Source organism: Mastigoproctus giganteus, chromosome 1 (assembly GCF_048544385.1).
Source record: "Mastigoproctus giganteus isolate SK-2022 chromosome 1, ASM4854438v1, whole genome shotgun sequence".
In the NCBI taxonomy this organism is placed as follows: domain Eukaryota; kingdom Metazoa; phylum Arthropoda; class Arachnida; order Uropygi; family Thelyphonidae; genus Mastigoproctus; species Mastigoproctus giganteus.
In genome coordinates this window covers 129,836,924-129,849,830 of record NC_143575.1, presented here as the reverse complement: position 1 = coordinate 129,849,830, position 12,907 = coordinate 129,836,924, and the positions used below count along the sequence as shown (strand labels likewise).

The window sequence follows — 12,907 nt, the reverse complement described above, 5'->3', positions numbered from 1 at the left end:
TCTTTGATATCCCAACAATACTGTCTTTTGTGTCTTGACCAGCACCTCAAATTCATCAAATTTATTTATTATACTTCTAGTATTTTTCTATAAGCAAGTATACATGCAATCTTACTCTTAGCTACCCTAACACAGCCCATGTATTTACTTATTCCATGATGACTCCCAGCAGTTCTTGAACTCCCTGCAACTTTCTTTCCAGTCTGCTGCTCATTCCAATAGAAGCAGTGCAAGAATCACTTTCATCTCTGCCTGTGGCTACTGTTAGTCTATTAGTCTGTGAATCCCCCCCCCCGCCCAATCTAACAGTTTTCCGACCCACCTGACACTGCCTTGATAGCATCAGTAAATATTCTTGCACCCTTCATATTTAAGTGTATCTCATTCCTGTAGAAATAGTCTCTTCTGTTAACAAATGCAGACCATGATGAGAAAATTTCTACCCCATCAGCCTTGCAGAATCTCTCCTGGGCCAAATTGATTGACAAGGCTCTGATCATATATTCTCTCCTATCGTGTCTGGACAGAATTGCTGACACTTTTAAATGTAATCCTAACTTGTGACTTTTTTTCATCATTAACCTGTACTTTTAGTATTAGCATCAGTAGGAGCATATGATGCAAGAAAGCAAGCTTATGCAGCATCAGCCAAAAAAAAAAAAAAAAAACTCTCCCATTTCACCCCTCCATTAGTTCTAAATACCTGTCCAGCTCAGCCTTAAATTTATTTAGGCTATCAACTTCCACAACAAAGGATGGACGTTTGTTCCACCAACCAACTACCCGCTGGCTAAAGGCACACTTCCGCACATCTATCCTACATCTGTCTTTCCTCAATTTGAATTTATCCCCTCTCAGGTGATTATTCTGAGCAAGAGGAAGAATCCCATCACCATTGAGCATGCTCAAACCATTCAAGGCTTTATACATCTCAATCAGGTGCAGACTTACTTGTTAAGTAAGTCCACAGATCTCCTACTCGTAATGTCGTTATCATCCTTTATCTGCCCTACAACGTCATCAACTTTTGCCACTGGCAGACATATCCTGGTTCTATTCCACCTCTTTTTTTGCATAATATATTTCCTGTCTCCCTAACAATAGCATCACCGACAATAACTAGTTCCTGTGGGACCAGTGCATTCTGCCCTGATGATTGCCACTCTGTTGCCTGATGCACAAGAGTGTGCTCTGATATTGAGTTGGGTAGCTAAGAGATTGATGGGCTCCCCATTTTAATTCCTTCAAAGGCATCTACCCTTTTCTTCAAACTCATAGATGCCCATCAAAATGCTGAGCTGTCACCTAATTTCTTCACACTCTCCACACCTAGCACATACAATACATTCTCCTTGCCTAGATCATGTCCTGTTCCAGAAAGTCCACAGACATTTTACAAATTGCACAATTTTTTTAGGCTGTGATGTTTTGGAGAATCATCCCCTTTGATTCTCCCCTGAGCCATAGCGCTCCCGCTACTTTGTGCATGTTGCTTTGCTGCTCGTCTGGGGCATGATTTCCGTTTAAATACGATTTAATTAATTAATATTGAAAATTAATAAGGTTAATAAGTTTAATTGATTATTTGACTATACTATAGATTTTGATACTGCTGTACAAACTGCAGCTGTTTAGCATGAAGGGAAAGATACTGCTATGTATAAAGGGAAAGTAGTTGAGTGGAAAATGAAAAAGAGTTGTTACCAATGGGCACTACCCTTGGTGGACTACTGTTTTTAGTCAACTAAGAGGAGTGTCCCAGGGTTCAGTGCTGGGCCCATTGTTGTTGTTTTTAGTATTTATTAAAGATACTGATGAAGCGATATCAGGCTTGATGTCCAAGTTTGCAGATGACACAAAGTTAGCAGGATGGTTTATGACAGTGATCAGTTTATCATATACACTACTGTAAAAATATCTATAAAAATTAGGCAGACTGCCTGAGAATTTACAATTGAAGTTATATATTAACAAATGTATGGTTCTGCATATGGGTAGCTGTTATCCCAGATTAACATACCAATGTGTTGATCGACACTGAAGGTAGTAGAGGACCAAAAAAGTCTATGGGATAATTGTGCAGACAGATTGCTAGGATAGCTCATGGGGTTTAGCCATTGATAAACTCCATGAAATGAAATTTACCTGTAAGGATAAGGAGGTAATTATTCTGCCCTTATAAGTCAATGGTAAGGTAACAACTTGAGTACGGCATATAGCATTAGCATTAGTAGAGACATTTGATGCAAGAAAGCAAGCTTATGCAGCATCAGCCAAAAAAAAAAATAAATAAATAAAAAATAACCACTTCCACTTCACCCCTCTGTTCGTTCGAAATACCTGTCCAGCTGAGCCTTAAACTTATTTAGGCTATCAACTTCCATGACAAGGGATGGAAGTTTGTTCCACCAACCAACCACCCGCTGGCTAAAGGCAAATTTCCTCACATCTATCCTACATCTGTCTTTCCTCGATTTGAATTTATGCCCTCTCAGGTGATTATTCTGAGCAAGAGTAAGAATCCCATCAGCACTGAGCATGCTCAAACCATTCAAGACTTTATACACCTCTATCAGATCACGTCGCTGGTGCCTAGTCTCCAGACACTGTAATTTGCAAAACTTAAGCCTTTCTTCGTAAGAGCACCCCTTTGTTCCATTCACCAATCTTGTTGCCCTTCTCTGCACTTGTTCCAGCATCTCTACATCATTCTTGAAATGAGGCCTCCAGACTTGTATACAGTACCCTAGGTGTGGCCTGACCATTGCTTTATACAAGGGAATAATCACCTCCTTATCCCTGCTAGAAAAATTCCTATATATCATTGACAATACACCATGAGCTACTCTCTTGCAGCCCGTCTGCACGGTTCAGAAAACTTCATATCTGCCTGCACAACCACCCCCAGGTCCCTTTCATTCTCTACCACTGTCAGTGTAGTACCACAGAGTTGATACGTTGCTCTGGGGTTGCTGTTTCCCATATGTTGTACTTTACATCTGCCATTGTTAAACTTAATTTGCCACCTCTCAGCCCATCTGCTCAACCTTTCCAGATCCTCTTGCAGTAGCATAGTGTCAGTCGTGTCCTTGACAACCCTGCCAACCTTCTTATCGTCTGCAAACTTGAACATTAAGCTTGATATGCCATCATCAATATCATTTATAAATACAGAAAACAATAATGGACCCAATACTGAACCCCGAGGGACTCCACTAATAACATTAGTCCATGATGAGCAGTGTCCATTGATTACTACTCTCTGTCTTCTCCCCTTCAACCACCCCTTTATCCATAGCAGCAATTTCCCTCCAATGCCACACTGCTCCAATTTGTGCAGCAGTCTTCCATGTGCAACAGTATCAAAAGCCTTTCTAAGATCCAAGTATATAATATCAAAGTTATTCCCTGCATCCAGTTGTTTTGTGACTGCATCATAGTATCCAATCAAATTGATCAGGCAAGACTTCCCCTTAACAAAACCATGCTGTGTCTGAGCTACAACTGAAGTCTTGTCTAGATGATCCTGCAGTGCGTCTTTAACCAGTGCCTCCATTAATTTTCCTGGAACAGAAGTTAAACTAACAGGTCTATAATTACTTGTGTCGCCCTTTGATCTTCCTTTGTGAATTGGGGTCACATTTGAACATCTCCGGTCCATGGGTACTTCCACCGAGTCCAAGGAAGCTCTCATAATTATGGCTAAGGGTTTGCTTACTTCCTTTGCTACCTCCTTTAATATAACTGGATAGATACCATCCACCCCAAGTGTCTTTCTTGTATTTATCTTCAACAATTTCTCCTCCACTTTACTCTCAGTTATTAAAAGATTCTCTAGCTTACTGCCAGAGTTGAATACACCTCTGGCATTCCCCTCGCTGAATAACTCCTCATGTGTGAATGTCGATGCAAAATATTCATTTAGTTTGTTAGCTACCTGAGCAGGATCATCAACAGTTGACCCATCGATATCAAGTGGACCAATCTGATTCATCCCCTTCCTTCTAGAGTTTACATAAGTAAAGAACTCTTTGCCGTTTTTCTTTGCATCCCTTGCCAAAGATTTCTCATAATCTGCCTTCGCCTGCATAACCTCCTTTGTAACTTGGTTACAGATCAACTTGTATCTATCATAGGCTTCTGTGTCACATGTTAATTTGTATGTATCCCATGCATTTTTCTTCTCTGCTATATGTCTCATTAGGTCATCTGACATCCACTTAGGCTTAAACCTTGAACAATATTTCTTAGTTGGTATGTAAAGCCTAGTAGCTTCCAAGATAAGTTTTTTGAATGCTTCACATTTTGAATTTGCTGTTGGTAACATCATTTGGTCCCACTGTATAGAATTTAAATACTGTCTCAATCCATCGTAGTCGCCTTTACGAAAGCAATAACCCTTCCCTTTACCCCTAATGGTAGTTACCTCTTTGAGTAAATCCCACTTCAGCACGCTGTGATCACTGCCACCTAGTGGTTCATTTACCTGCAGATTCTTAATGCATGAAGAATCACTACTGATAATCAAATCAAGAGTATTACTCCCTCTAGTTGCCTCCCGAACATGCTGATATAGAAAACAATCATCCAATAAATCCACAAAAGCCTTGCTAGCGTGTGAGTGACCAGCCCCCAAATTCCAGTCAATATCTGGGAAATTAAAATCCCCCATTATAAGACTCTCTGATTTACTGGCCCACTCTATTTCCCTGTACAATTTCTTATTATACTCATCAGAGTCATTGGGCCTATAACACACTCCTACTCTCAATTTTGATCTCCCAATACTTATGTCACACCAAACTGACTCGACATTGCACTGTCCAGCGATGTCGACTGGCTTCACTTCCTTGGATTTTGTGTGTTTCTTAACTAATAGCATAACCCCTCCTCCCTTCCTATCCTGTCTGTCCCTTCTGTAGACATTGTACTCCCCAAATTCCAGTTCTGCATTCCTTATATCTGTGTGATACCACGTCTCTGAAATCCCCACAATATCTGCCTTTGATGTTTTGAGCAATACTTCAAATTCATCAAATTTATTTATTAAACTCCTAGCATTAGTGTACACGCAAGTATACATGCACCTGTTCTTTTTCTTAGCTACCCTAACACAACCCATGTGTTTACTTGTACCTCAATGATTCCCAGCTCTCTCTGAAATATCCTGCATCTTCTTTTCCAGGCTGCGGCTCATTCCAATAGAAGCAGTGCAAGAATCACTTTCACCTCTGCCAGTGGCTACTGTTAATCTATTAATCCTTGTATCTCCCCAATCTAGCAGTTTTCCGACCCACCTAACACTGCCTCTATAGCATCAGCAAACATTCTTGCACCCTTTCTAAGTAGCTTATGCACCATCAAACCTCCATATCAACAACAACAGCACCCTTTCTATTTAAGTGTATCTCATCCCTGTACAGCGCCTCTGTAGCCAGGTGGGAAGGAGGCAGCAGTGTGTAGCACACGCTTCTTGATTAGAACGGGGTTCGAGCCTGTCACCACCAAATACGGAGGATGCGGAAAGGTCAGGGAATGACCACCGCATTTCCCAGAGCAATATGGCCTTAGTTGCTAATGCTCCTAAAAACCAAATAACAAACAAACAAAACCCATCCCTGTACAAGCAGTCTCTCCTGTTAACAAGTACAGACCAGGCTGAAAAAAATTCTACCCCTTGAGCCTTGCACAATCTTTCCAGGGCCGAATTGATCGACAGGGCTCTCATCATATATTCCCTCCTATCGTGTCTGGGCAGAATTGCAGACACTTTCAAATTCAACCCTAATTCATGGCTTTTTTTCAACAGTGACCTGTACTTGTTAAGTAATTCCGCCGGTCTCCTACTCTTAATATCATTAGTGCCAACATGTATAACTATATCACCTTTTGTGCCCTTAAAAGATGATATCCGCTCTACAACATCATCAACCTTTGCCCCTGGCAGACATACCCTGGTCCTGTTCCATCTATCCTTTTTACAAAGCATGTTTCCCGTTTCCCTGACAATAGAGTCACCAACAACTACTAGTTCCTTTGGGACCAGCGCATTCTGCCTTGGGGGCTTCCGCTGTGTTGCGTGATGACCAATTGCAAGCTCTGGCATTGGTGTGGGCAGCTGAGAACTTGATGGGCCCCTCACTTTTAATCATTCGAGGGTTATCCACCCTGTCCTTCAAGCTCTCATATAGGCCCATAACAACGCTGAGTTGTCGCCTGATTTCCTTACACTCTTTGCATCGCGCACACACAGAGACATCCCCCAAGGCAGTATCATGTCCCGTACCCGACTGCTCCACAAACATCAAGCAAGTAGCATTTTAATAGGCTGTGATTCAGAGGGCAACTGCCCCCCCCCCCTCAGTTCTCCCCTGAGCCACAGCACTCCCATTAGCTTGAGCCTTTTGCTTTGGAAAAGGATATAGGTCTGGAAGCTTCATTTTAGGTAGGGTATGAATCTGTTGGAACAGACACAGAGAAGAGAAATGAAATTAGCGAAGGTAGCAGAAAGTTAACTAATCTTACCTAGATAGACTTCATATCTACAAATTGCAGCATCTGTAAACTAGGCAGCTGTGAGGAGACCACATTGCATTGTTTAAGGCTCTGACTGGATTGAGTAAGCTTATTAGTTCACGACATCCTTGCCCTTTCTCAGACAGCATCCATAAGTGGGCACAGACTTAAACTGAGAAAGGTTGCTTACAGGATAGATTTGCCATAATTTGCTTTAGTTGAGTGTTGGAATGAGCTTATATCCGGTATTGTGAAAATGGGTAGGTTGAATAAATTTAAGGAAAAATTAGACAAATTATTAGAGGGGATGGGCTAGAAGTGTGTGTGAGATTCTCTATACAATATGAAATACTTTCCCCCATGAAGTTCATTGTAACAGAGTTTTGATGTAGTTGTAATCTACATTTATTCATTCTTTTAATTATAACCTGTCTCTATAGTCTTAGCTTGATTCCTTTTCCTTTCCATTCTGTTATTGTTGTTAATGAAACACAAAGATATTTAGAAAAATTTACTAACTGAAATAGATCTATTGGTTTTAGATTTGATAAGGTGCCTAAGTGATACAATGTACACCTGCATGTTAAAGTAAGCAAAATTTTTCTTAAAATTTATTTGCCAAAAACTACGTATTGAAAGTGTTTCATTTCATTATGTTCCAAATGTATACCACATATATCATTTACACAACATTTAAGAGAAATGAAATTTTCATTTGTATTGTCAGAAACATCAAATACTTTTTACTTATTATTTATTTATCCTATGTAATTAAATTTAGTTGTTATAGTTATTGTATGTTATACATTATTATTTTCTACTACAGTATACAGATTCAAAGCTGTACTTACAACTGTCCTACTTCTGTAGCATATTTGATATTGATAAATCCATTTCAAGTTTTATTGGAAAAAGCAAAGGTAAGAAAAAACTTAGATGCATTAATATTTGTTGAACATATTGCTGTTTCTGTTTTAAATAGTTAACTTTTAACATAATCTTTAATTCTTATTATATGGAAAAGTTATCAATAATTGCTTTAGTGCATTGTTATTTTTAAACTTTACCATGAATACGGGGAAGGCAAAAAAAGCTGCTAAACAATATGTCTAAAAAATATATAAATTCATACACCGACCATTGAATAAAATTAAAATTTAATATGACTACAATCTTTACACAAAAATATTTACAATAAACTATTGCGGAATGCTAAAAACTGTAATAAAAGATCATTTACAATAAAATTTGCTAAAATATAAAACATTAAAAGCACTAAAAACCTGAAGCTTTCGGGAGCGTCAGCTCCCTTCTTCAACAGTGATGTGACTTCCTGCAACATCTCCTTAAGTAGCAGGCTCACGGTACCTCCACACGTGGTATTTCTCCACGTGGTTCAATCGGCACATGGTCAGAACTGGAAGCGGAAATGTCTCGGGAGCGTGGCAAAGAAAATCGTTCATCCGACCTTAATATAATTGTTTCAAAGATAGGATTAATACGTATACCTCTATCTGTATTCATGGTATTCCTACTGGATGAACTAATCCGTAAACCCTCGAGCCATTTACGCTCCCAGTATCCATGTGCATGATCCAAAATAATAGCGTCCTCTGGGGAGATTTGATGCTGCTTCTCCCAAAAATGTTCGGCCACAGCAGACTTGTTGTATTCAGCGGTTCTTATGGCATTTAAATGTTCCCCCAGACGATCCCTGAGCCGTCGTTTTGTTTCCCCCACATAACACTCCCCACAATCCGGGCATTCTATTCTATAAACCACTCCACTACTAAGATCTTTTGGTATGCGGTCTTTGACCTGAGACACAGCTGTGCACAGCCTCCGCCCAGGAAGCTGTACACAGCGTGTCCCATAACCCCGTAAAATTCTTGCCAGATGTTCAGTAAGGCCCGGATAGTAGGGGATGTATGCGGCGGCTACCGGAACGAACGACTCCCTACGTTCGGACACTCCTCTACTATATCTATCCAGGATCCTCTGGGGGTATCTGCACTTTCTAAATTCTGCCGTGAAACGATTAATTTCTTTTTCTTTATCCTCAGAAGTGGTACAGTGTGATCTTACTCTGTCAAATAAAGCTTTTGCTACACTATTCTTGTATTGTCCAGCTTGTGCTGAATTGAACTGGGTGTATTGACCTCTACACATGGGTTATTTAAAAACTGACGTCTTAAGTCTAAAACCCACCCTGGAGATCAATACATCCAAAAATGACAGGATACCACCCGTTTCCACCTCTGAGGTGAATTGTATAAATTGGGAGAAGCTATTAAGCCAGCAAACGGCATCATCCTTCCTCCCCTTCTGGACCAGGGCAAAGGTATCATCAACATATCTTCAATTCCTAATAGGAAACGAACACCCACTAAAAACCCACTTCAGCACAACACCCACTTCAGCACAAGCTGGACAATACAAGAAGCGTGTAGCAAAAGCTTTATTTGACAGAGTAAGATCACACTGTACCACTTCTGAGGATAAAGAAAAAGAAATTAATCGTGTCACGGCAGAACTTAGAAAGTGCGGATACCCCCAGAGGATCCTGTATAGATATAGTAGAGGAGTGTCCGAACGTAGGGAGTCGTTCGTTCCGGTAGCCGCCGCATACATCCCCTACTATCCGGGCCTTACTGAACATCTGGCAAGAATTTTACGGGGTTATGGGACACGCTGTGTACAGCTTCCTGGGCGGAGGCTGTGCACAGCTGTGTCTCAGGTCAAAGACCGCATACCAAAAGATCTTAGTAGTGGAGTGGTTTATAGAATAGAATGCCCGGATTGTGGGGAGTGTTATGTGGGGGAAACAAAACGACGGCTCAGGGATCGTCTGGGAGAACATTTAAATGCCATAAGAACCGCTGAATACAACAAGTCTGCTGTGGCCGAACATTTTTGGGAGAAGCAGCATCAAATCTCCCCGGAGGACGCTATTATTTTGGATCGTGCACATGGATACTGGGAGCGTAAATGGCTCAAGGGTTTACGGATTAGTTCATCCAGTAGGAATACCATGAATAGAGATAGAGGTATACGTATTAATCCTATCTTTGAAACAATTATATTAAGGTCGGATGAACGATTTTCTTTGCCACGTTCCTGAGACATTTCCGCTTCCAGTTCTGACCATGTGCCGATTGAACCACATGGAGAAATATCACGTGTGGAGGTACCGTGAGCCTGCTACTTAAGGAGATGTTGCAGGAAGTCATATCACTGTTGGAGAAGGGAGCTGACGCTCCCGAAAGCTTCAGGTTTTTAGCGCTTTTAATGTTTTATATTTTAGCAAATTTTATTGTAAATGATCTTTTATTACAGTTTTTATCATTCTGCAATAGTTTATTGTAAATATTTTTGTGTAAAGATTGTAGTCATATTAAATTTTAAATTTTATTCAATGGTCGGTGTATGAATTTATATATTTTTTAGACATGAGTTTTCCCGACCTCAGAGGCCTCTTTCAGGATATTGCTAAACAATAAATAAATAATTTGCATTTATACTCTGGATGGCTGAGACCAGAAGAATTTACAACTTCATTTATAGCTGTTTTATGGCAGCAATTTACCAGTGCAACAGCTTACATTTTTTGTGGTATCGTTGGCTTGATTTTCAATATGTAAATTTGAATCTACTTGTGTTATTGCAGCATCACAGCTCTTTACATATTTATTGCCTAATAGTAATATATTATGGGTAAATTTTTAAAAACAAGTTATTCAACCTATAAATGAAGAATGATGACTTTTGTCTCTTCACATAAAATAAATATAATACATTTCTGTAGGAAACAAGATAGATATCCTGTATCAGAACTTCAGCTAGGGAATTACCAACCCCTTTGCTTGCAGTATTCAATCTTTTGGCAGTATTCCATTTAACAAATTAAATTTTTTAGAAGTCACAAAATCTTCATCTCACTTGCCTGAAGAAACTAAACATTCTCAGTCATATCTGCAACACCAAGCCCTAATAAGATCCCAGTTTGACTGTGGTGCCACTGTATGTGATTCATTTCAAGCAAGTGCTTTAAATGGCTTCATCTCTTCCATCACCATTCTGTACTTATTACCTAAGTTTCCTTCTGTACTTCACCTATACAGATCCTACACAAAGCCAACGATCCAACACTCCATTTCTGCAGACAAGTAAAGTTTTGCTCTAGCTAAACTGTACCATAGAATTAAATATCTCCTCAATTTACTGATATGGTGATACCTCTGTGGTCCAAATTAGAAAACCCTGTTCATTTAAAAAAAAAAAAAAAAATCTTCATCAGAACCTCCCTGAAATAAAAAAAATAACCTCTCCATGAAGTTCACAAACACAGTGTCCACCTGAAACCTGCTAATCTTCACCAATTAATTTGAACTGAAGCTTGGACAAAATATCATTCCGATAGCACCTGAGAATTCTTGGGGCTTACATTCGGTAAGATGACATGCCTACAATACATCTATCAACAAAGTGCATGAGAGGCTTGAATCTCTTACATGCCATCTCAACTTACAACTGGAATACAGGTGGTTGGGCTTTACTTCAAATCTTTCAAGCACTGGTCTAATCAAAACCACATTATTGGTCCCAGATTTATAACTTTGCTAGAAAGAGTGTATTGCAGTAGCAAGACCCTATCTACCATCATGCCATCCATGTTGTTAATGGAGCATTTAGAACATCTCCTGTACAGAGTCTATACATTGATGCTACCAAACTACCTCTGCTTTGTGGAAAGCAGTTGTCATTACAGCATTATATATACTTTAAAATTAAAGTTCTTGCTGGACCCCCCCCCCATAGGTATCTCATTTTGAATATGAATCGGAAAATCACAACAACACCCATCAGACTGTCATCATCCCTTTCGTATTTGTGTCCATGAACTACCCAGATCTTAACAACATGGTAGCCAAAGTTGTTCAGTCTGGGGAAAATGCCAGCCTCACCTTTTCTTTACCTGCAACTCAATGCTGCACATCGAGCTGAATACTGATGATTAGTCTATCTTCACTTACGTCTCAAAGTCAGAATCCTTTGTCAGTGCAGCCTTCCCAGACAGCACTGTACATGAGATGATTCCTGATAAATGCAGTGTACACATGGCAGATTTGTATACTAGAGAATTGTCCTTGGAACCACATTAAAACTAATAATTATGCTTCCCAAAAAAATTAAATTTTTACCTAAAATATTAAAACATCTGCAGCAGAAGTTGCATATTCTAAAGGAAAATTGATCAGCTTACTCAAAAATGTCAAAATTTGTCTACCACATCTCCATTGAAAGATATATTGAAATTTTAGTAACTTAACAAATGACCAATTTTAAATATCATATCATACAGTAATGCATATGCTACCTTAAAGATGAATCTTATTCATTTTATATTGGTTCAGTACCTTGCTTCTTTATTTGAGTGCTACCTTGCTTCTTTATTTGAGTGCCAGTGGAAATTCCTTCTTTCAGTTTTGCATCTGTTAACTTAGAAAACCAGATAAACAAAGCAAAAAAAAAATGCCTGGTATAAAGAAGAATAGAGACACCAGACATCTGGAGGAAAATACAAATGTTTAACAGCAAATGCGTGCAGACCTGCTTCAAAATTAAACTGGTAAGGGAAGGAGTTGTCCTCTCCAGGAAAATAACAAATGCCTTTGCCAATCATTTGCCAGTATATCAGCAGTAACCACATACAACCCAATCTTTCAGCAAATTAAAGAAGCTGCAGAACAGCATAAGATCAATTTTTATCTGCTGGTTTAACACCCATACAACCAGCCATTCACATTGAATAGTGCCGCTGGTCCAGATGGGATCTACTATGTAATGTTAAAACAACAAAAAAGAATATTACAGTCGAATATTCTTAGAAAACACTTACCCCAACTCCTGGCGTCACTCGATTGTCCTATCCTTACCAAGCTAGGAAAGGATCATACCTTTCCAAATAACCACAGGCTGATTTCTGACTAATTGTTTAGGCAAAGTCCTAGAAAAAATGGTTCACAGGTGGCTTACATGATTCCTGGAAAACAACTTGCTAAACAGTAACCGATATGGGTTTCAAAAGAATCAGTCCACATTAGATGTGATGATAAAAGCGGAAGCAAACATCTGCAATGCCTTCATAAGGGGACATTGTCTGGTCACAATTAATCTCGATATCGAAACAGACTGATACCACCTGGCGACATGATGTTCTTCAAGGTCATTCTTTCGGCCTGAGAGGTCAGTTACCTCAGTTTATACAAAACTTCTTACGCCACAGAACATTTCAGATTAAATACAAGAACAATTTATCCAAATCACTTGAACAAGAAGACTGTGTACTGCAGGGTTCCATTCTCAGCGTGATATTATTTGCAGTAAGAAT

General features: G+C 39.4%; 1 protein-coding gene across 1 annotated transcript in view; it reads left to right on the top strand.

Moving 5' to 3' along the window:
- Positions 1 to 12,907, top strand: part of PolA1 (DNA polymerase alpha catalytic subunit) — a 662,965-nt gene that overhangs the window by 622,942 nt on the left and 27,116 nt on the right. The window contains exon 36 of the mRNA XM_090387531.1: positions 7,343 to 7,436. Within this exon, the coding sequence (XP_090243657.1) occupies positions 7,343 to 7,436 (94 nt within the window). The remainder of the gene's footprint in view (positions 1 to 7,342; positions 7,437 to 12,907) is intronic.